The sequence below is a fragment of the Spinacia oleracea genome, chromosome 1 (assembly GCF_020520425.1).
Source record: "Spinacia oleracea cultivar Varoflay chromosome 1, BTI_SOV_V1, whole genome shotgun sequence".
Lineage (NCBI taxonomy): Eukaryota > Viridiplantae > Streptophyta > Magnoliopsida > Caryophyllales > Amaranthaceae > Spinacia > Spinacia oleracea.
Window position 1 is genome coordinate 95,145,084 of NC_079487.1, and position 25,980 is coordinate 95,171,063.

The 25,980-nt window shown below is 35.4% G+C and overlaps 1 protein-coding gene across 1 annotated transcript; it reads right to left on the reverse strand.

Moving 5' to 3' along the window:
* Positions 1-398: 398 nt before the first annotated feature.
* Positions 399-2,821, reverse strand: LOC110800364 (pentatricopeptide repeat-containing protein At2g16880). The gene has a single exon (XM_022005674.2). The coding sequence runs from the start codon at positions 2,603-2,605 to the stop codon at positions 482-484; it is 2,124 nt and encodes a 707-aa protein (XP_021861366.1). The 5' UTR covers positions 2,606-2,821; the 3' UTR covers positions 399-481.
* Positions 2,822-25,980: the final 23,159 nt, after the last annotated feature.

Sequence of the window (25,980 nt, forward strand, 5' to 3'; positions counted from 1 at the left end):
CAAAGGTGAGACTGTGATTTTAGGAGCATAGAGCTTATATATAGCCATTGGGTTGCATAGTGTTGAAACAAGTTTTGGGAAACCAGGCTGTTGCACGAGATCAACATTGAACAGCAAAATCTCTTTTAAAAAATCAACTCAAGGATAAAACTTATGCTCTACTTTCTAGAACTTTCCAACAAGTTTTCATATACATGAAGCAGACAAGTATGGAAATGTTATGACCCCATTTAAAATCAAGCTGCCCTGCAATAGATCAAGCTAAATTGAGCAGCAAAAGTCAAGCAAACAGGATTTATTTTTTGTTTAAACCAAGGCCGTAGCATAAAAACTATATGCAAATAAGTGAAAAAGGACAGTCAATATGCTTGCAGCTTCTAACTTTCTACAGTAAGTACCTTAGCTAGGCTCAGGTTGAATCACGTATAAATCCATCTCATGGAAGAAAGTTGGTCACAGGAACCCATTATTTCAACAGATGTCAATGAGCTCCCTTTGATATCGGCTTTCTTCTCCTAAGGAGCCCCTCAATCAAAGTGAAATAAGTTGTCTTATTTACAGCTACTCCTTTATGAGTAGCCTCTTGATAAATGTCCATCGCTTCCCTGTATTTACCTTCCATACACAGTTCATTTATCCTCTTTGAAAAGTCTTCAGCACATGAAATTGGCTCTACCGCCTCAACAACATTATCAACTGTTACAACCTTTTCAGGCTGTGAGCATTTATCCTGTAACGTTCCAGCTTGAAGCATTGTTTCCCTGAATTTTTCTGCTTCCACTGTTCTCCCCGCACTGACTAGGGCATTGAAAATGGCGTTATAGGTGTACTTATCTGGTCCTAAGTTATTTTCCGTCATGTCCTTCACAAGACTCAATGCATCTTCAAGTTTTCCATCCTTACATAGACTTGTTATCAAGGTATTGTAGGTAACTGCATCAACTTCTTTGCCTTTTGAAACCCATGTATTAAAAAGCTTTATAGCCTTTTCAAGCATCCCATCAGAGCAAAGTCCACGGAGAAGAATATTACATGTGTACACATTAGGCTTAAATGCATTCTCCACCATTTTGTTATGAAATTGGAATGCTTGCTCGACCTTACCCTCCCAGCAATAACCATGGATGATGGTGTTGAATGTAGTATCATCTGGGAACAACCCGCATTCCATAAGTTCATTCAACTTCACAATTGCTTGTTCGGTTTTTCCTGATTTGCAGAATCCCGCAATTAAAGAATTATAAGTGGTAACACTTGGAATGACCCCTTTCTCTTTCATCTCCTCCCAGACCTTTAAAGCTCTCCCCTCCTTTTCATCCTTGAAGTACCCTGCAATCAAAGTGCCATAACTCACTTCATCAAGCACATAACCCCGCCTAATGGCACCATTTAGTAGCTCATAAGCCTCGTCAAGCCTCTTGTCCTCACAAAGAGTATGAAGAAACATATTCAATGTAAAAACATCCATCTTCAAACCCTTCCCACCCATCTGACTCATCAGCTTGAAAGCTTCTCCAAAGTTTCCCATTTTACAATACGCATTAATCAAAGTATTATAAGTCACACAATCTGGAGAAACCCTACTCTCTTCCATCTCCTTAAGCGCATTCGTTGCATCTTCAATCTTCCTTTGATCACAAAACCATTTGATAATTATGTTATAAGTAACCGCATTCTTCTTCACTCCCTTATCCCTCATTTCGTCCAACAAAGCAAACACCTCTTTACTATCCCTAAACTTGAGGCACCCATTAATCAAAGTATTATAAGTAACCACATCAGGCATCAATCTCAACTTTTCCATCTCATCTCTCTTCCTCAACCCTTCATCAATCTTCCCATCATTACACAACCCATTAATTAACATATTATAAGTCCAAACGTCGGGCAAGAAATTATTATGAGTCATCAAATCGATAACATGCGCCGCCTCCTTCAACCACCCCATCTTACAATACCCATTAATCAATATATTATAAGTATTCCGATCAGGAACCAACTCTTTACCCTTCATATCAGACAACAAATCCCTAACCTCATTCAACCTACCTTTCTTACACAAAGCATCCAAAATAGTATTATAAGTAACATTATCAGGAAAACAATCAAAATCACCCATAATTCTAAGTACTTCCATAGCATCCTTAAATTGAAATTCCGAACAATACCCTTTAATCAAAATATTGAAAGTAACAACATTCGGGGCGACTTGAATTCGAGACATATCATCAAATAACTCTCTACAAACTGAAATAGAATGGGAAGATGGGTACTTTACCAATGAATTGAGCAATGTGTTGCAAGTGAGCAGCTTAGGCTTCAGTCTGAGACGCTTCATCTTCTTGAAGACTTGAAAGCCGAAATGAGGTTTTCCTGATTGGCAGTAGGCGGCGATTGCGGTGTCGAAGAGGGCTTTGGTGGGCGGAGGAAGGTGGGAGGAAGGATGAAGGAGGTGGTTGTGAAGTGTGTGCTGGGAATCGGAGGCGATGAAAGAAAGTAAATGGGATTTTGCATCGCTGAATTTGTTGTTTTTGAAGAAGAGAGGAAGCAGGGTGAGTAGAGAGGAGAGAGACGGTTTCGGTTGTGAGATTGAGGTTACCGCCATTGTTATTGGAGGGTGTTTTTGGTGAAGAAAAAGAAACGGAGGGTTTTGAATAAAATGAACGACAGAGAATTGGAAGCACGACGAAAGGCGGAAAGGTTATTCACCGGTCCTCCGGTCCAAAACCGAAACCAGATTGTCGATATATCTTGCACACATAAGACGTATAATAAATTTACGAATTTTTTGTGAGATATCCCCTAGTTTTGTGTTTTGGCATAATTCATCAAATGCTCATCAACTTTTAAAAATGCACCAAATTTACCTCATGAATGACTTAATATCTAAGATACCCATACTAATGACGCGTCGTTAGTCCTCCATTAGCCTTCATAACTAGGCGATGCACGATATAAACATTTATATTTAAATGTACATGAAATTTGGTAGACAATTATCATCAAAATAGTACTTACGGATATTTTCCGAATTAAAACTAAGGATGAATAAATTTGTTATTGCTCATTCGATTTCTTATTTTATTAAAACAAATAAGTGTACATAGATAAAATTATTTTTATTCTCACTTGTGTCAAGCATAAAGTTATCTCGCCTACCATTTACTTCGAGAGTAATACCTACTTAATACTCGCACGGTCACCCCATCAACCTCATTACCCGATCACTTAACACATACATACACCATTTACTTTATTCACTTAGAGATGACTTTGAGGCGGTGCGGGCTTTGCAGACCCGTATCCGCCTACAGTTCTCTTCTCCATCTTTTCCATCCACGATAGGAACGATACCCACCACTCCCAAATCCCGTCTCGAGAGGTGAAAAATAAATTTCATCCTCTATCATCACCCCCACGGTGTATCCACACCCGCTCAAACTCATCCTTAGGCTCAACTCTATTTTTTGTAAGAGTTTTGAATTTTGATTAGAATAATTGAGTAAATAAATAAAAAATTGTAATATGTAAGCAAATATATATATTTATATATTTATATACATATATATATATATATATAATCGGGATTTGGTGAGAACCACCCCTTAAGATGAGAACTGAGAACTAATCTCAGTCGTCGATCAATTCAATCCAACAGCTCACTTTCACCCGCTCAAATCAAAAAATTAAGGGTATTTTCGTAAGTTTCACACGCTGAATGACATCCTTACCTCAATTACAATTTTCATATTACTTTCTCTCTCTTCCTTAAACTTTCTCTCTCCTCCTCCAAATCCTCTTAGTTTGCGATTTTCCAACAGCTCACATCTTCTTCGATTTCACCTTCGTCATTTTTCTGATAAATAAGAAGTTCATGTATTAGATTTACATTTCTTTTGGTTATACATGTTATCTTATGATACATATGACAAAACATAAATCATGCGGAAAAACCAAAAAGCCAGGAAACATATTATTTACACATAATCATTTAGCATAATTTAGATGCATACACTTTGTAGCGTGCCCTCCCTAGCTGCGCCCGAACCGAACAAGAACAAGTCTTTAGGACTCCAAGTGTCGTCCCTCCGTAGATAGTCCACAGCACGTCCGGATCCGCCTTAAGCTTGACCAACTAGAATCGCCCTTAAGGTTACTAGGATTTTCTACTAATAGGTTGCAAGTGTTTGGCTGATTTTTGCTTCAAAATCTTACCTTGAATACTTCAATAAATCGTTTGTTAAATATGTGACCCTAGGCCTATATTTATAGAGTTTATGGAAAAGGATTTGTAATCCTACTAGGATATGGATTTATTAATTAGAATCCTATTAGAACTCTAAATAATAAATTTAATCTTTTAGGATTAGGATTTAATCAATGCACGAATTCCAATAGGATTAGGATTCGTTACGAACACGAGTGTTGCACGACTACGAGCATCGCACCACCCGAGCAGGCCTTGCGGCCCACACGAGCAGTCGCTTGCTCGCAGCCCACGAGCACCTGCTCCGCACGCGCCTACGGCCTTGCTAGGCCTGGCCTTGCGCTGGGCCTGGCGAGGCTGTGGCCTTCGTATTGGGCGCTTGGCTTGTTGGGCGCGGGCCTGGCTTCGTGCTGGGCCTTCGTCTAGCAAGCCTCGTCCGATGCTAATTCGTACGATGCGCTTCCGATTAAATTCCCGGTTCCGGAATTCATTTCCGATACGAACAATATTTAATATTTCTGATTCCAGAATTAATTTTCGTTTCGAACAAATATTTAATATTTCCGTTTCCGGAATTATTTCCCGATTCCGATAATATTTCCGATTCTGACAATATTTCCGTTTCCGGCAATATTTCCGATTCCGGTAATATTTCCATTTCCAATAATATTTTCCGATACGTACCATGTTTCCGTTTCCGGCAACATCTACGACTTGGATAATATTTATATTTCCGATACGATCCATATTTCCGTTTCCGGCAATATCATCCTTTCCGGAGTATTCATTTCTTGCTTGTGACGATCTCAGCTCCCACTGAAACCAAGATCCGTCGATTCCGAATATCCAAGTATGGAGTATTTAATTCCATTAAATACTTGATCCGTTTACGTACTATTGTGTGACCCTACGGGTTCAGTCAAGAGTAAGATGTGGATTAATATAATTAATTCCACTTGAACTGAAGCGGCCTCTAGCTAGGCATTCAGCTCACTTGGTCTCACTGAATTATTAACTTGTTAATTAATACTGAACCGCATTTATTAGACTTAATATTATATGCATACTTGGACCAAGGGCACTATTTCCTTCAGTCTCCCACTTGTCCTTAGGGACAAGTGTGCATTACCTAATTCCTTTGTCGCTCGATGCTTGCTCTTGAACATAAGGTAAGAGTTGTCATCCTTATTATGTCCAGAGGTGTTCCTCGGTTTCAGAGTTCAACTGATCAAATAAACAGATAATCATAGCCTATGATTCATCCGAGCACGGCCATGCATTTTACAGTTTCTAGCTCTCCGAGTGGCCTTGTACAACTTTTAAGCATCTCATCCCAATTTATGGGAGGACAATCCCAATCTTGTGATCTTGAGATTAGACTTCGTTTGATAGGTGATTACCTGAGCGTTGCCTTTATAGCCTCCTTTTACGGTGCGACGGTTGGTCAACGTCAAAGTAACCAGTTCTCAAACAAGTAATCTCAAATCACTCAGGTATTGAGGATTTAGTGTCTAATAATTTTAATGAAATTTATGTTAGGTTATGATACATATGACAATTCATAAATCATGCGGAAAAACCATATAGCCATGAAAACATATTATTTACACATAATCATTTAGCATAGTTTAGATGCATACTCTTTGTTGCGTGCCTTCCCTAGCTGCGCCCGAACCGAACAAGAACAAGTCTTTAGGACTCCAAGTGTCGTCCCTCCGTAGATAGTCCACAGCACGTCCGGATCCGCCTTAAGATTGACCAACCAGAATCGCCCTTAAGGTACTATTATTTTCGGCACTTTGTAGGCAAATGTGTGACTGAATTTTTCTCTCAAAAACTCACTTTGAATACTTGAAAACTCTTCGTAAATATGTGACCCTAGGCACTTATTTATAGAGTTTATGGAAAAGGATTTGGAATCCTATTAGGATACTAATTTATTTAATTATAATCCTACTAGGACTCTAATTAAATGAACTAAATCTTTTAGGATCATATGACGAATCCCGGTAGCCTTAGGATTCGAGTAACACACTTCGAGTAATACGCTAGCACCGCACGCAGGCCTTGCGGCCCACGCACAGCGCCAGCCCACTCGTCGCAGCCCCGCGCGCGCGCCCAAGCTTCGGCTGGGCCTAGCTTTTGCGCTGGGCCTGGCCGCATGCTTGGCGTGTGGTTGTTGCGCTTGGCTTGCTGGGCGATGGCCCGGCTTCGTGCTGGGCCTTCGTCTGGCAGGCCTCGGCCGGTGCTAATTCGTACGATGCGCTTCCGATTAAATTCTCGATTCCGGAATTCATTTCCGATACGAACAATATTTAATATTTCCGATTCCGGAATTAATTTCCGTTTCGAACAAATATTTAATATTTCCGTTTCCGGAATTATTTTCCGATTCCGATAATATTTCCGATTCTGACAATATTTCCGTTTCCGACAATATTTCCGATTCCGGCAATATTTCCATTTCTGATAATATTTTCCGATACGTACCATGTTTCCGTTTCCGGCAACATCTACGACTTGGATAATATTTATATTTCCGATACGATCCATATTTCCGTTTCTGGCAATATCATCGTTTCCGGAGTATTCTTTTCTTGCCTGTGACGATCTCAGCTCCCACTGAAACCAAGATCCGTCGATTCCGAATATCCATAGATGGAGAATTTAATGCCATTAAATACTTGATCCGTTTACGTACTATTTGTGTGACCCTATGGGTTCAGTCAAGAGTAAGCTGTGGATTAATATCATTAATTCCACTTGAACTGAAGCGGCCTCTAGCTAGGCATTCAGCTCACTTGATCTCACTGAATTATTAACTTGTTAATTAATAATGAACCGCATTTATTAGACTTAACATTGAATGCATACTTGGACCAAGGGCATTATTTCCTTCAGTCTCCCACTTGTCCTTAGGGACAAGTGTGCATTTCCTAATTCCTTTGTCGCTCGATGCTTGCTCTTGAACATAAGGTAAGAGTTGTCATCCTTATTATGTCCAGAGGTGTTCCTCGGTTTCAGAGTTCAACTGATCAGATAATCATAGCATATGATTCATCCGAGCACGGCCATGCATTTCACAGTTTCTAGCTCTCCGAGTGGCCTTGTACAACTTTTAAGCATCTCATCCCGATTTATGGGAGGACAATCCCAATCTTGCGATCTTGAGATTAGACTTCGTTTAATAGGTGATTACCTGAGCGTTGCCTTTATAGCCTCCTTTTACGGTGCGACGGTTGGTCAACGTCAAAGCAACCAGTTCTCAAACAAGTAATCTCAAATCACTCAGGTATTGAGGATTTAGTGTCTAATAATTTTAATGAAATTTACTTATGACAGATTTTCATCTCTTACAGTAAAGTTTCATAGGTCTTGTCCGATACTAGTCTTCCCAAAGTAAGTATCTATGCAAATGATTATGACATTGCCATGTTCACATAGTTCAAGAAACAGAACTACTAGTCATCTTGCATTCTAATCGTCTAACGTTTTCTATGCGTCCAATTTTATAGAAAACTCCGACTAGGGACCATTTTCAACCTTTGACATTCAAGTTCACTTGATAGACATTTCTTAGTCACAGGACTGGTCCTGACAGTCTATCTTGAATATATCGTCAAATTGAAGGGACTCATCATTTAATACTAAACCAAGATTAAATGGAATATGAAAAATACATTTCATATATGATAAATGTTCAACCCCTAATGTTTTACCACCATGGGCCTCAAACCCATCTTCTAAAACAGTTCATGGAATTCAAAGCTATGCTTGATTTCCAGTGCTACAATGTGAGTGTTGTTTCTCACTTGTTGCATAGGTTTAGTTATCATGCTTTGCCAATCTTAATATCATTTTCATCGAATGTTCTTCGAGATATGATGATAAGATCTTTTCGAGTTTGTTTATTATGTGATCTAGTCTTTCTTACTTTGATGGTGGTTTTACTCATTTTGCAATGAAGAACCATCAAGTTAGCAGACGTTTTTCTTGCTTCAAGAGTGGTTCTACGCATTTTTCAATGAAGAACCATCAAGCCAGCAGATAGGTGATCTACCCAAGTTCAGTGAAGAACTTTAAACAACCCTGTTTTATTGCTTCTTAGGCAATAATTACTTTTACTTCAACTGTTTAGGTTGCTAGTGATGCTTTGTTTGGATTTACTTATCCAAGCAGTTCACAGACATGTGGAAGACTTTCCAGCTGTATCTTAGAACATAGAAATTAATATTTTAATTTCCCACGCAACAACTCATGGTCTCCAACCCATGTTGCCATTTCAAAACACGATGCTCTATAGCTCGTCCTTATCAATGGTTAACTCCAAGGGAATCTTGCTTGATCCTTTGCCAGTGTTTATGCGTGTAGCATCAATATTTAGCATATCTTTATTTCTTTGAATCAAGAACTATTCCTATGTACCTTTTTAAGTACCATAATTTTTTCTTGATCTCAATCTAGTTGATCTTTACTTAGATCAATAGAGATTGGTATATGTTCGTCATGCCTAAAGTCATACAATACGTTTTTGGCGATCCTCATATTATATCATACATGATAAATTCTTTTGCAGAATAATTCCCAATTGAATTCTATTCATGTAACTTTAGCTTATCTAGTTTCAGTAGATACTAAATTCAGCTAAATTCTTTGACATATAATATAGGTTAAGAATCTCATTTAGACTCTTTGATGTTTAACTTAGTAAATGCTTATACATAGTTCAAACATCCTTTACTTAGATTTATTCACATGGGTCAAATATCTCCAATGGAGACTTTCGTGTTTGATTTAGTAAATGCCATTACTTAATCCAAAACAATATCATAAGATCTTTGTAAATAGATCTTAATACCCAGTATGTACTAAGTTTCGCAATGGTCCATCATTGATGAATAATTTCAAATCTAAGTCATTAGCATTTGAATGTTATTTCACAATAGAGAGATATGTGTGTAATACACATAGGACCAATTAAGTTTTAAGTACTCCCACTAAACTTCTTATATATCTATAAGAATCATGTATATTTTATGAAACTAAAATACTTATTAGCTTCATTAAAATATAATTCCCATTCCCAATTGCTTGCTTAAATCTGTACTTAGATTTTATAAGCTAGCTTTCTCTTTCAAGCATTTATTTGGATCCACAAATCCTATGACATACCATGTACATAGTTTATTCCAACATTTTATTGAGGAATACGTTTTGTCATCCAATTGCTATATGTACCAATATGCAATCATTGCTTGAATTATAGACTTGAGCATTACGATTATGCATGAGGTTTCAACACAATTCACACCATGAATTTTGCTTGTAACCTTTAGCAACTAATCTAACTTTGTGTGTGAACACAATTTTATGTTTGATGGTTTTTATCCTTAAAACAAACTTTGCAACCAATAGGTGTGAAACTATTCTTGCAAATCAACAAAATTTCAATTTTGTCATCAAAACATTGAGTATGTTTTATGGCCTCTAACCATTTAAAACATTTGAGTCTATATATGGCCTCTAACCATTTTAGGGAATCTAGGTTTCGTCATAGCTTTCTTACAAGTCACAAACTCATTAATCTACATGATAATAGTTTGACTGCAAGTTGTAGGTTTCTTCACTATCTAATAGAAGAATTGCATAGCTTCAGTGACCTGAACTCCATGTTTCTTCACTATAGAAGAATCTCATAGTTTCAGTGATTTGAACTCTATGCCTACTTGGGTATAGAACATCAAACACTAGAATATCAACAGGCACTTGAGAGTCCTTTGAATATTCTATTCTCCTTGAAGCACTTGTAAAGTCTTCTAAGAGATGTCTATTCTTTAAAGCCACTTCTAAAGTCCTTAAAGAATAAGTTCGGTTTTTCTGAAGCACTTCGAAAAAGCCTCCGGAATGTCCGTTTATGTTTGTTGTTCGCCTCGAAGACTTTCGAGGTCTATTTTCTCCCACTTGTCATTTTGGAAACGAATCTCCAAAAGGACATTATTTCGAGCAAATAAACATTATGTTCTCAAAAATCGTGGTAGAAACAATACCCTTGTGTCTCATCACAATGAAACATATATCTAGACTTGGGCCTTAGTTTGTTGAATAACAAACACTAAGCTCCCACTGAGTTTAGAAACTCTTTAGATATATATAATTGAAAAGATATCCTGAAATTACTTTTCAATAGCTTTGACGAATTTGGTTTAGTTTGGTGGTAGTTGAGCATTTTGTTTTAGAAATTATAGGAAAAGTCTTTATGATCCATCATTGATCGAATCAAGTACTAATCGACTTCGATCATTCCAACTTAGATATGCCATATCTTATGGAGCTAGATTGTGAATTTTACTACACAATCATTGATGATCATTCTTGATTTAAGTAATCATCAACATGATCTAACCTAGATCTTTATGATTTCTTACCAAGTGGGATTTATACTTCTGAATCTTTGAACTAGCCAAACAGATTCAACTTATATCACATTTGAGTAAATAAACCTATATTCACTCAAATCCATGTGAAATAATAAAGTCATAAAATCTTCTTTAGCTTTGAACTCTATTGTCTAGGCTTTCTAACAATAGTTCATATCTTTTGTTACTTTCAACAAGTAAGACTAGATGTCTTAAAATGATCTAGTAATCAATCAACTTTCAAAAGTCCATCAAAATAGAGCTTTTGAATGTTAACTTGTTGATATGGTCTAAGCAACAATGCCAAAGATTAGTGGAACTCAAATCAAGGGGTTGATTTGAACCTAGTAAAGTTCTTTAAAGAGTCGTTTGTTTTAATCAAGCATATTGACTCAACCCGTAATTGACCATTTCATTCAAATAAACAAACAAACATTGTTTTTGTTTTTCTTGAATGTGAGTCTTTCTGTGTTTGAAGCAGAAATTTAGGTATGCTGATTATGGAACAAAATAGCCATTAAGTTCCAGCCTTTGAAAGGACTTAAAACAAACTTAGATGACCCTACAACTAATGTAGCATTGCCATGCTTCATTTCCCACTTGTAGGTCATTAGTGTAGCCTAGCTTCCATTATTTGAGTTATTACCGAAGTAAGAACCTCAAGCGGTATACGATACCAAGGAAGTTTGATTGCTAGGTCACTTCTCTTTAAACATAAACTTATAGGTAGAAACGGAATCGTAAATTCCTTTCATTTGTTCCTCGTTTTCCTATTTCTTGTACCCTTTCTTATAGTCTTAAGAATTGAATTCTTTAGTGTTGACTTTTATACTTTGTTAGACATGTCCAATGTCACCAACAAGGTTCTTTCCATTTAATTTATGTTGAACATTCTGTTTCAACTAGATGATCTTACCAGAAGCTTCTAAAGTTCTCTAAGCATCGATCTATTCGAATGTCTAGGGACTAGACTCATTCGAGAATTAAATGGACAAAGATATTAGGTTGTTAACCATTGGTAAAGCTGAGCGTATTAAACTCAATGCTTTATGATCTCAAAACTACAGTGTATTTTTAATTCACAAGCACCAATTGGTTTGCCATTCGACTTTGATGTTCGAAAACAACCATAAAAGTCGCTATAAGAAACGTACATTTTAAATTGCTCACTTTCTCTCATTTCCGTGAATCGTTCTTGGATTCACTACCAATCGAGGAAATTTACTGTTACCTTTCTAAAAGGATTTATTGCAGTGCAAGATATTTAATTATAAACAATAATTAAAACATACATTGAAGCATGCAAAGTCTAAACATTTATCATGAATAATAACTTGAAAATGAAAGCAATCATGCAATTTAAACAAGTTATTAGCATTTTATTCGAATTATGTGTTCCGGCAGGTGTGAATAAAATGATTCCAAGACCCTAAAACCATTGAAGAATTAAGCACAGTTTGTCGACTCAATTCTAAAACATTTTAGGTAAGCAAAAGCCTTTTGCTAATAGTCTAGAAACTACTCTTGGTTGATAGGTACGTCTAAGAACTTATTAGGAAAACCTATCGATTTTGCCACGACATAAAAGGACTCCTTACTTATATCGTTGAGTTTCACCAAAACTAACATGTACTCACAATTATTTGTGTACCTTGCCCCTTTAGGACCAATAAGTAACACCTCGTTGAGCGAAAACTATTACTAGATTGATGTAAAGGATATCCAAGCAAGTGTATATTTTGGCATGGCACCTTTTAACTCAATTTTTAAGTTTGGAACTTAAGGCTCTTACTATGTTGGTTAGATTTTAAGTGAACTAAAATCCTTAATCATGCAACATAATCAAGCTTTGATCTCATGCATTTTAAGACATATTTAAAAGCAATAAATAACTTAAAACATGCATAAGATAAATGTGATCTAGTATGGCCCGACTTCATCTTGAAGCTTTAACTTCAAAGTCCGTCTTGAAAATCTCCGTGGGAGACACCATTTTCTTCAAATAGGATAAGCTATAATTAAAACTAATTACAACTATTTGATGGTACGCAGACCATATTTGAATTGAAAAACAACTTTGGTACTTTAGACCAATTACATTCAAATTAATGGTACGCAGACCATATTTTCTATCCTATTTGGGCCATACTAGTCACTTCATAACCTGCAAAACAGTACATATACAATATATACCATTCACCCATTCATTATCATGAATGGCCCACATAGCTGGTTAGTAAAACACATTATGCATCACGTAAACATTTGCAGCAATTAATCAAGGGCACCAATAATCTACCAATTATCCAGTCCTTATTAATTCTAATCAAGTTGTTTTAACCTTAAGGATTTGTAGACCTAATCAAGAGTTTATGACTAAAAGGGCTCCCACTTAAACCAATAAATTCATATGCTTTACTAATTTTAAACATAAAAATGTATTTCTAGTCTAACCGGAAACATACAAATTTAATTAAAATTTAAAGCTCATATAAATTTATAATTGAATCCAAAAGTTTAATTTAATTTCAGTCGTATTTAAATTAATTCATGATTTTAATTTTAGTAAAATAATTAGAATAAATAAAATTTATTATAATTACAATATTCAAAATTAAAATCCAAGAAAATAATTTAAATTATTAATTTTAAAATTAATTAAAATTACGTAAACTGAAAATTTCAAATTAAAATTTCAAAACGATCTAATCGCAACGCAACAACCTCACGCATCGCACGCCCATGGGCCACACGCACACAGCCATCGCTGGCCATGTGCGCGCAGCCCATGCGCTGCCTTGCATCGCTGCTGCTCACCATCGCAAGGCTTCACGCATGGTGCTCGCTGCGCGCGCGCCAGCGCTCGATGCACGCGAGCCATCGTTCGCTGCGTTCGCTCGCCAGCGCTCGCTGCATGCGAGCCAGCGCTCGCTGCGCGCGCTCGCCAGCGCTCGCTTCATGCGAGCCATCGCTCGCTGCGCGCGCTCGCCAGCGCTCGCTTCATGTGAGCCATCGCTCGCTGCGCGAGGCATTCGACGCTGGGCGTAGCACTCGTGGCACGCGAGCTTGCGCTCGCTGCGCGCGAGGCTCCGCACGCTTGCGCGAGGCACTGCGCGCTGTGGCGCAGCTCGCTTGCTGCCCAAACGCGACTGCCGTGCCTTGCTTTCGCCCATGCCCATTCGTCCATTGCTCACAGCCCACGACACAAGGCATGGCTGCTGCCTTGTGCTCGTGCACCATGGCCTTGCTCATTGCATTCGTGCCGCATGGGCGACGAGCTCCCTTGCTCGTCGTCACATGCCCGCACTATACAACACCCCTTAAGGGTAGCATGCAGCGTCCATTGCTTTGTGCGTGCAAGTTATATGAACGAATCGCATAAAAATTTAAAAAATTTATATTTAAAATTAATGAAAAATTAATAAATAATATTAATTTCATAATTTTAGGGCGAAAAATCGAAAATTTATTATTCAATTGATTTCCGATTAACATGGATTCAAGTCTAGGTCATAAAAATTTAAAATTTATCATAAATTTACAATTTTTATGGTGGTTTTTAATCATAGGTATCTAATTAAATTATAATTAATTATGAAAATCAAATTAATTCTAAATTATTCTAATTTTCAACAAATTAATCATAATTACAAATTATATTGCATAATTAAAAAGGCTAGGCATTCAAACTTGTTAAACATATTCAGTAGGTCAATCAAAAATTCAAGATTTATCAACAAGAATCGCAAATATTTAATTTAACATCTTAAATTTACGAAATTTTGAATTCGAAAAACTAAAACCTCCGAAAAGTCATAGTTAGGCTTCGAATTTGAGAATTCTGGGTTCGGCAGAAAAATACTTTTTTTGTCAAAATTTTAGAATGCCTTTTACATGCGAAATTGACACAAAAATCACTCGATTTGGATGAGTAACGAAGAAACTGCCGAAAAACTGCGTACGTATAATTAAATAAACGCAATTTGCAATTAATTAACAATTACGAAAATTAATCACCCCTTTTAATTCTTGCAAATTTGTAATATTTAACCATGTTCATGCAATTTAGATTATGAAAATAATAAGAGGCTCGTGATACCACTGTTAGGTTATGATACATATGACAATTCATAAATCATGCGGAAAAACCATATAGCCAGGAAAACATATTATTTACACATAATCATTTAGCATAGTTTAGATGCATACTCTTTGTTGCGTGCCTTCCCTAACTGCGCCCGAACCGAACAAGAACAAGTCTTTAGGACTCCAAGTGTCGTCCCTCCGTAGATAGTCCACATCACGTCCGGATCCGCCTTAAGATTGACCAACTAGAATCTCCCTTAAGGTACTATTATTTTCGGCACTTTGTAGGCAAATGTGTGACTGAATTTTTCTCTCAAAAACTCACTTTGAATACTTGAAAACTCGTCGTAAATATGTGACCCTAGGCACTTATTTATAGAGTTTATGGAAAAGGATTTGGAATCCTATTAGGATACTAATTTATTTAATTATAATCCTACTAGGACTCTAATTAAATAAACTAAATCTTTTAGGATCATATGACGAATCCCGGTAGCCTTAGGACTCGAGTAACACACTTCGAGTAATACGCTAGCACCGCACGCAGGCCTTGCGGCCCACGCACAGCGCCAGCCCACTCGTCGCAGCCCCGCGCGCGCGCCTAAGCTTCGGCTGGGCCTGGCTTTTGCGCTGGGCCTGGCCGCATGCTTGGCGTGTGGTTGTTGCGCTTGGCTTGCTGGGCGATGGCCCGGCTTCGTGCTGGGCCTTCGTCTGGCAGGCCTCGTCCGATGCTAATTCGTACGATGCGCTTCCGATTAAATTCTCGATTCCGGAATTCATTTCCGATACGAACAATATTTAATATTTCCGATTCCGGAATTAATTTCCGTTTCGAACAAATATTTAATATTTCCGTTTCCGGAATTATTTTCCGATTCCGATAATATTTCCGATTCTGACAATATTTCCGTTTCCGGCAATATTTCCGATTCCGGCAATATTTCCATTTCCGATAATATTTTCCGATACGTACCATGTTTCCGTTTCCGGCAACATCTACGACTTGGATAATATTTATATTTCCGATACGATCCATATTTCCGTTTCCGGCAATATCATCGTTTCCGGAGTATTCTTTTCTTGCCTGTGACGATCTCAGCTCCCACTGAAACCAAGATCCGTCGATTCCGAATATCCATAGATGGAGTATTTAATGCCATTAAATACTTGATCCGTTTACGTACTATTTGTGTGACCCTACGGGTTCAGTCAAGAGTAAGCTGTGGATTAATATCATTAATTCCACTTGAACTGAAGCGGCCTCTAGCTAGGCATTCAGCTCATTTGATCTCATTGAATTATTAACTTGTTAATTTATACTGAACCGCATTTATTAGACTTAACATTGAATGCATACTTGGACTAAGGGCATTATTTCCTTCACTTTACTTATGACAGATTTTCATCTCTTACAGTAAAGTTTCATCGGTCTGTCCGATACTAGTCTTCCCAAAGTAAGTATCTATGCAAATGATTACGACATTGCCATGTCCACATAGTTCAAGAAACCGAACTACTAGTCATCTTGCATTCTAGTCGTCTAACGTTTTCTATGCGTCTAATTTTATAGAAAACTCCGACCAGGGACCATTTTCAACTTTTGACATTCAAGTTCACTTGATAGACATTTCTTAGTCACAGGACTGGTCCTGACAGTCTATCTTGAATATATCGTTAAATTTGAAGGGACTCATCATTTAATACTAAACCAAGATTAAATGGAATATGAAAATACATTTCATATATGATAAATGTTCAACCCCAATGTTTTACAACCATGGGCCTCAAACCCATCTTTAAAACAGTTCATGGAATTTCAAAGCTATGCTTGATTTCCAGTGCTACAACGTGAGTTTTGCTTCTCACTTGTTGCATAGGTTTAGTTATCATGCTTTGCCAATCTTAATATCCTTTTCATCGAATGTTCTTCGAGATATGATGATAAGATCTTTTGAGTATGTTTATTTTGTGATCTAGTCTTTCTTGCTACATTAGTGGTTCTACGCATTTTGCAATGAAGAACCATTAAGTCAACAGATATGTGATCTTTCCAAGTTCAATGAAGAACTCATATAAACAACTCTGTTTTATTGCTTCTTAGGAAATAAGTACTTTTACTTCAACTGTTTAGGTTGCTAGTGATGCTTTGTTTGGATTTACGTATCCAAGGCCCACGGCTGCGATGCCATCGTGCTGCTGTGGGCTTTGGTGCGTGTGTGTGTGGCCGGTTGAGGCCTTGTGCCTTGGCCGGTTATGTTATAACCTTAGGGTTATAACACACCACCAACACTTATGTTTTTCCAACCCTAATACAATTCTAATATTACGAAAGTTCAGTTTTGCCTCCGTTCATACCGTTCTTCCCAAAAGCTAAAAACTCTTGAGCATTGTCTAAGATATGATTCTCAAGACGGATCTGAACGTGTCGGTGAACCAAATAGAGGAACGACAATTGGAGTTCTTTGTTCGTGTTCGTGAATCGATAAACTAGGGATAACAAACTTCGAATGTAAGTTTGCTTAATCTGTGCTTTATACATGCTTCCTGGCTTTGAGGATTGTTCCGCACATGATTAATATGTATTTAACTGTATCCCCCTACGATTTGGAACAATTGGAATAAATAGAGTATAAGTAGTCAAAATTTTGTATCTTTATAAACGAATTGAATGTGCATGTGATCTTTTAAATCCACCCAACAGATTTCTTATTATAGTATTAGACTAACATGTACTTGAACAACAATTTCCACTGCTCCATGAGAGACACCAGATAGGCACTCCTAGTCTCCTAGAGTCATCATGAATTCCTTTAACTAGTCATGCGATGCAGATAAGCTATGATGAAGGTTTTACTTTTTGCTCCTGATGACAAATTTCCTCTGCAATAACATAATTTGTTTGGGACTCTTACGTATGTGGACCCATTGGGTGTGGATGATGATTTGGGAAGAAAACTCATGATAAAAATGATATGAAATCAACAAAATAATTCCAAACTACAATAACCATTCAGGAAAGGGGTATTTATAAGCAATCAATAAGCAACAGCTGCTTTTCAAACACAAAAACTAGCCGTTGAGCATCTAAATGGGTAATTTTAAGTTACGGGTATTTGGTGAATCAAGTTTCATATAGGGGTATTTGGTGAAATAAGTATTAAAATAAGGGTATTTGGTGAATTATGAAACTAGGCTAATCGAGGACTAATGACGCGTCATTAATAAGGGTATCTTGGGTATTAAGTCATTCGCGAGGGGCGTTTGGTGAATTATGCCAAACTCGGGGTTATTTCATGAAAAATCCGATAAATTTATTAGAGCATATTAGATGTATGAATGAAGTCTTGGCCTGTTGGTTAAAACTGAAGGTTTGTGTATAAATAGGTCTTAACTTCGAATTCTCCACCCTAATTTGTACGATATGTCTAAAGTTCGAATTCTTCACCCCAATTTGCAATTTTTGCAGTGGAGTAGTAGGAAATAATAAAGAATTGGAGAGTAAGTGCAAAAGTGAATTAAAAGGAAAAAATTTATTACTAAAAAAAATAGATAACTTTTGCATTATATCGGGTAACTTTTAAGCAATTTAAAGTTAACTTCTATTTCGATGTACAATATTTAGTGTACACCATATTTAATTAAGAACTAGTGTGTAGCTCGGGCGTTGCCCCGGGTTTTGACTTATATTCGGGTTTATTTTTTTTAATTATGTGCACGTAGAGATGGTGTCAACATCAAATTACGATGGTGACATAAGATTAGTGGCCGATCAACAACCTCCCCGATCTGAAACCCCACATCCAAAAATTTAAACAAAGTGAGATCCTTTTCTTCAAAGTAATAACTGTACATTTATAAATTAAGTAATCATTCATTTTCTTGCATTCACTTTTATTCAATGTATTGTTTATTATAAAAAGAATATATATGCTTATACGGAAAGATACTACATAAATTGTAGTCGGTTAAGATGGTAAGAAGTGTAACTTTTAACAAAGAGGTCTTGTGTTCGATCCTTGTTAGATGTTTTTTGGTTGTAATGACATGTAATGACATGTCATGATGCTAATTAGTGGTGATGTGGCGTAATAAGGAGAGGTCTACATGACACGTATACGTTTTTCAAAACGCCTTTGAATATATTAGTATAGATTTGTGAAACGAATTAAATCTAACAAGTTTTTAAATAGTTACACAGACTGGGCCGACCAATTCCTAAATTGTACGGAATACTCTTTACATACCTAATGATACTCTCGTGTCAAAATGCAGTCGCTACAGAAATAAATGTGGCGATTGAAACATTGACTATAACGAATTATATAAGCATCATATATATATGTAAATAAGGGGCAAAAGTTGACAACGTTGTCAACTTTTGCCCCTTATTTTTAGGTGAAAGTCAGGCTAATGCATTAATAAAATCTCCGTAGGACAGTGATTCACCCACATTTGTTCTACTCCAAACAATATTAGCTTAGCAAGGCGATGAGCAATAAAATTGGCATCCCTTTTAGCATGAGACCAAATAAGAGAACTAAAGATACTACTCAATGGAAAAATATCTTCTAATATAGCATCATAATCTGAATAATAAACTGCAGCTTTCGATAAATGGTTAATCAAAATATGTCAATCCGACTCCAAAAATGACATTCATATATCCATATCTCCCTGTAAGTCTAGCGGCCATGACTATATCTTTCCCTTCGACTATTTCAGGGGGTCACTAATCCCGTGCTCTTCGTGTAGCTATAAATAATACTTTGCCTTTGTGATCTCGAGCCACTGACTCATCCTATCCCTGTAAATAACACCTAACCTTTATCAACTTTTGCCACTTCAAAAGTAAAGAAATGAAAATTCTTTATATTATTATTATTATTATTATTATTATTATTATTATTATTATTATTATTATTATTAATACGAAGTAATATTCTTCTTCTTCTCATCGTTATTATAATTATTAAGTTTCAATAGGTCAATCAAATTTAATAAATCCCAATTAATTAAGATAAGATAAATTCAGGGTTAATTCCGCAAACAAAATACGCCCCTATTCTACATCAGAGGAACCCAAATCCTAACACTTATAAAGTCTCATACTTTGGTTACTATTCACACAATAGTGAATTACCTGAATTACCCCCAATTTCCTTCATGTTTATATTTTTGTCTTTTCCTTAAGAATAGAGTACTTACGGTTATAACCTTTGCCTTATTAATGTTGTCACGATTGAAGATGCGACCTTGTGTTAATATAATTAGAGGTTTTTGTGATTCTTTATTGGTTTTCTAATGACGGGTTGTAAAATTTATGCCTTTCCTCATTAAATAGTTTCATTAATATAGAAGCACGTTGCTATTGTTGCACGCGGAATGCTACAATAACAATTGTAGTGAGTTTAATGTTGCTTGTGGAATACTACAATATCAATGACACTAATGTTGTAAATGTATTTATGATTTCGCATTATCAATTACATGCAAATCGAACTTTAGCATTGCTAATCTAGGATTAACGTAAACTTGTAAATGACAGTCTTTTACGTAACACTTATACAAAATAAGTTTGTATCGCAAATTTGATGGTGCAGGCGTGTGCACCGTGCTCTAGGTGCACCTGAAACAAAACGACATAAAAAACACATAAAACGCGCGTGTTTCATTAAATCCTGGGAACAAAAGAACATTTTCCTTGAACAAAAGAACAATACCCTAGAACAAAAGAACATTAAAGACTCTGTTCTTTTCAGCTCTGTTTTTCGCGATTTTTATTCGATTTGCTTTCTTCTTGCGATATATATTCTTCTAGATTTTATGTTTTGAACTCAAATTGTGAAGAGGAGAGAGAAAGTATGAACTAGGTTTTCTAAAATAGTTCTTAGAGAGAGAAAGTAGTGAAAATTCCCAAAAATTCGTTGATTTTTCTGCTTCAACATCAAATTAAATCGATTCTTCTTCTTCAAATCTGAATTCTGCAGCTGATAATCAGATTTTGGGAGGTAATTTTTCAATTTTGAAAAAATAAATTATAGGTTTTGAAGATTTTGATTTTGTAATAATCGTGTGTTTGATGATTTTGTTTTTGTAATAATCGAGTTTTGGTGGTTTTGATGATTTTAATGAATCAAATTATGTAACAACACGTTGATTTCATTGAAATCGCTGATTTTGAAGATTTGGATTATGTAATTACGATTTTTTTTCCAGAAAAGAACAGTTTTACGTAATAAAGAACATATGCTCGTATTAAAAGAACAGTTTCTTTATGCTCGTATTAAAAGAACAGTTTCATTATAGTAGAAAAATAGACCATTTTCGTTTCATAATTTGTTCTTTCATTCTATTGTGTTCTTCTTTTTTATTATTTTCAATTTCATTTGTGTTTCATAACTTGTTCTTTTTATTTTATTGTGTTATTTTTCTTCTTACTTTTTATTTATCCTTTGTTCTTTTGGTTGCGTTCTTTTTCTTGGTTTTATACATGTTAACCTATTATTTTTTCAGATATTATGAATAATGTGCTTGATAATTCATAATAGAATGATGAAAATGATGATTCCGAATCATATATTATTGTTGAACAAGGTACTTGACTTGTTCTTTTAGTCTCTCTATTTGTTCTTTTAGTCTTTTCATTTGTTCTTTTTATAATATTCTGTTAAAAGAGCAAAATAAAAACACGTGCATAGTTCTCATTATGCACTCTTTAAGAATTTTTTCTTTCTCCTTCTCTGTTATTCTTTGATTATACTTCCTATTTTTTCATTTTCTATTTTTCAGCAACTATATATATAATAATTGTACTTATGGATCATAACCATTAGTCATTTTATAAATACATTTTAGAGACCGAAAGAGGAGAGGATTTATATTCTCTCAACATAAGAGAGATTTTTTGAGAGAGAAAGAGTGAGATGGTGAGTGAAAGAGTAAAAAATATATTTTCTCCTTATTCTCTCTCTAAAATTCCTTCTGAATGTTTCTCCTTTGTTGAAAAATGAGTGAATTAAGAAAAATATTAGTTCAATTTGGCTAGTTTTCAAAGCAAGAGAATATCTGCAGAGCGTGATATTTTTTGAGGATTGAGAACAGTTTTTTAAGATTTATTAAAAGATATTGCTGCTCCTGATAAATGTTGATCAAGTGTTTAAGGTATGTTTCCTTGTTCTTTCTCTAATGTTCTTTTCAAATTGTAATGTTCTTTTCACAACTTTACTTTTATTGTGGCATTAACATAGTTTGTTCTTTTAAATCAAAATAGTTTGTTCTTTTATATCAACGTACATATATTGTTAAAAAAAGAACATATAATGGTTTGAAAAGAACACATAACACTTAAAAAAGAACATAGTCTGATTCGTGGTAAAAGAACAAAAATACTTTTTTTTTAAATATAGATTTAGTTTTAAGTGCATCAAAAAATCTTCGTTTCGTCTTTTTTTAATTAGAACATAAAATCGTTTGAATAGAACAAATAACACTTAATAAAAGAACATAGATCTGATGCGTTGGATAAGAACAAAAATACATTTAAATATAGATCTCGTTTTAAGTGCATCAAAATTTCGTCGTTTTTGTCTTTTTAATTAGAACACTAAGTGGTTTGGTTTGAAAAGAACAAATACAACTAATAAAAGAACATAGATTTGTTGTTCTTTTCGTCCCTTTCATTCTGTTCTTTTGTTTGATAAGGAAAAAGAAAATGTTGTTCTTTTTCATGTGTTTTGTTCTCTTGTTCTTTTTTTTTGTTGTCTTTTTCTTAAATTTTTTTGAGTTTTTGTTATTTTATTTTTCTTTTGATTTTGTTCTTTGTGTTTTCTAAAAAAGTTGTTGTTCTTTTTTTAATTATTTTGTGTTCTTTTTAACTTTTTAACTTTTTTTACTGTTTTTTAATTTTTTATAATATTATCGATAATATTTTTTTTTCTGTTGCATTTTTCACATGATGTTCTTTTTGTAAAATAGTTGTTCTTTTTATAGTGTATCAGAAGAGAGAATATGTTATTTTCAATTTTGTACATTTTCTTTAGTTTGTTAACATTAGTGTTCTTTTCAGCTTTTGGTTAATGTTCTTTTCGTTTACTCTATTATGTTCTTTCTGTTTAGTTTCTTATGTTCTTTTTGTATTTTTTTATTTTTTGCGTTTTGGTGCAGGTGCACGTAGATCTACGTGCAGGCCCCTACACCATCCGCGAGTTGAGTTTGTATACCTTGCGAGATTGTGCGCGTTAGCGCACGGTGCAACAACTAGTTTGCTAAAAAAATCAAATCAATTTCGGAAGTTAATGGGTTATGGGGAGAAAGTCTTGGACTATACCTACTAGAGTCTTTAAAGACTATACCAGAATTTAATAATAATATTCTCAAAATTGGGGTAAAAGCAGACCAAAAAAAAAAGGAAAAGCCTTATTCTCTGAGCGCCAAACTGAAAGCTAGAGAGAGAATGAAATTTTCATTTTGCGCCATCAAATAAATCTCCCAAAATTTGAGCGCCATAACTAAATCAGTGAATTTGAGCCCCATTGGCCATAACCCAAAAATTTCAACAAAAATCAAAACCCTCCATCGTTTTCTCTCTCCTCCATCGTTTTCTCTCTCAGAACCAGAAGAAACTTCTTTAATTCAACATCAACAATGGAGGGTAAGAAAAAATTGACAGAATTTCCCGACAAGGTTTCCCTCTTTCTCTCTTCAGATTTTCGATTTCATGGTTTATGATGGAATGATGTTAATATGGCAATTTTAATTTAAGTATAGCTAAGTGAAGTGAAATTTGAGTAGAATTTGATCATCAATTTGCTAGAATCGATCGAATTTGGAGGTTGAATTTCCGTAATTGGGTTTGAGAGGAGAGAGAAAGAGGTTAAAGAAATTGGGAATTTTTAACATTTCTTGTTAACATTGATATCATGTGACATTGAAGGTTGGTTGAAGGTTGATTAGGCGGAGAAAACATAGTTTTATGAGCACTTTGCTTACTCTTTGTCTCCTCATTTTCGTCAAAGCTTATGCTGCTCATCTCAAGCGCTCCAGCAAGGTTTCCCTCTTTCTCTCTTTAATTAGCTTTTCGATTTCATGTTTTGTGATAATCTTTGTTGAGTTCTCCCCAGCAATCATCTGTTTCAGTACAGATGATGACTCCAGTAAGACCTATTAATTTGTTACTGGACTGTTTGAGGTTTATTGTAGTCTAAACTCTAAACAAACATTAAGCTTGTGGAAAAGGTAAAAGATGTTCATTAATATATTCATCTATTACCTAGATTTATTAACGTCCCCCCTCAAAGAAAAACTAGATTTAGTAACTTGCCACCGGTTGATATTTTTTTCTGGTAGTAAGGATGCATTTGTTGTAGTTACATGACATAATTTACCATTAATTGGAGTATCTTCCATATAGGTTGGTCGAGTCCTAAGGAGTAAGGGCTATCAAAAATCAAAATTGTTTTTTATGCTGCAACCCTATTCAGAGCATCAAAACCTTTCTGTATACATGTCAACTGCATTGCACCTGAGCATACTGATGTGAATATACAAGAAATACAACCAACAAAACAAGAGGTAAGAAAGACATTTTAGGTAGCTCGTTTATTGTAGTCTAAACTCTAAACAAACATTAAGCTTGTGGAACAAAAACAGCAGAAGAAATTTCTGAACATATAAAGAGGACTTTAGAAACTGAACAACATTAATACATATGAGACGTTGAGATTTTGTTTAGCTTCTTTGTAATGGTAATTGGGTATTATTGTACAGATAATTGTTGACATTAACACAATAGACCTATACTGCCCTTAGGTATCCAATGTAGCGATCATAGTGATCCTGAAATATTTATGCGCAAAGAAATGATGTTCCCGCAATTAGACATTCTGTTTTGTACTTTTCGCAAATAGTAACTCTTAGGAGCAAGTCTTTTCCCGGTGTACAGTTACCGTTTCTATCCAGACTTGCTATGTGATATGGAGTAGCATGTTTTAATAACAGACTTTCAGATTGCTATGGTCTTCATATTTTTTTTTCTTTTGAAAAATACTCTTTCAAATGAATGAAAGTTTTAAACAGATGATGCATTTTATTTAATGATTTGTGTTACTTGTTTTGCTTATCTTGTATGATTCTTTTTTTATAATTTTGTGTCCAACTAGTGAGGACCCTAAATGTTATGTTTTGTTACTGCAATGTTTCAGGTTCCTTCAGGTGTGAAGAACATTGTCTGTCAAAGAAGAACTTGAAATGGTCAACAGCTTTGTGCCTGAAATCTTGGATGTCCAATCATCCCAGTCAAAGGAGATTAGAGAGGGACTTGAAACATTGTCTGTTAACAAAGAACTTGAAAGGCTCAGCAACTCTATGCCTGAAAACGTGGTGGACCAATCATCCCAGTCGAAGGACATTAGAGAGGAGCTTCAGGGAGCTCAGCCAGCCGGACCAAGTGCAAGTTCAGATAAAGAAACTAAAGGCAGTTCTTGGCTGCAAAAATCTCCGTGGACTCAGCTTGTGGCCGGTGGAAAGAGTAGCTCCTTTAGCATTTCACAGAAATTACCTAGAGATCTACTTGAGAAGCAACAGTTAAACAAATCAAGTGATAGTGGCACTTCAAATGGTTTTTTTAGTAGCTGCTATTGAAGTTTAGGGTGTTGATACTCGCAGCCCAATCTGAATTGCATAATCTTTTGATTGCTATGTATATTCTACATTGTGTGTTTTTATTTTTGTAAGCCTATTAGCTCAACTGGCCGAGCACCGTGCAACTTGCGCGGAGATGTAGGTTCAAATCCTACATAGGCTATTGGTCTTATTATGGAACTTCAAAAGTTAAAGTTAGCCTTTTTGAGTTAAAAAATAATAATAAAAGTTAGTTTTTTTTGCATTAAAAGTTAGCATTCATGTAGTAAAAGTTAGGTAAACTGATATAAGATTTTTCCAAAATTTTACTAAACTAAAAATGTAAAAGTTAGTTTTTTACATTAAAAGTGAGCGTTCATATAGTAAAAGTTATGTAAACTGATTATAAGATTTTTCTTAACTTTTACATTAATATTCTTAACTTTTATGGAGTATTATTGATATTATTAATTTTTACCAAATAACTTGATTTAGTTAATTTACTATCTTGTAAAATGGTATTGAAAATTTAGAGTCAGTACCAAATTTATTTACTATCTTGTAAAATGGTATTGGAAATGGTACTGAAAATTTACCGTCGAGTACCAAATAACTTGTGATTTATTTAATTTACTATTGGAAATGGTATTAAAA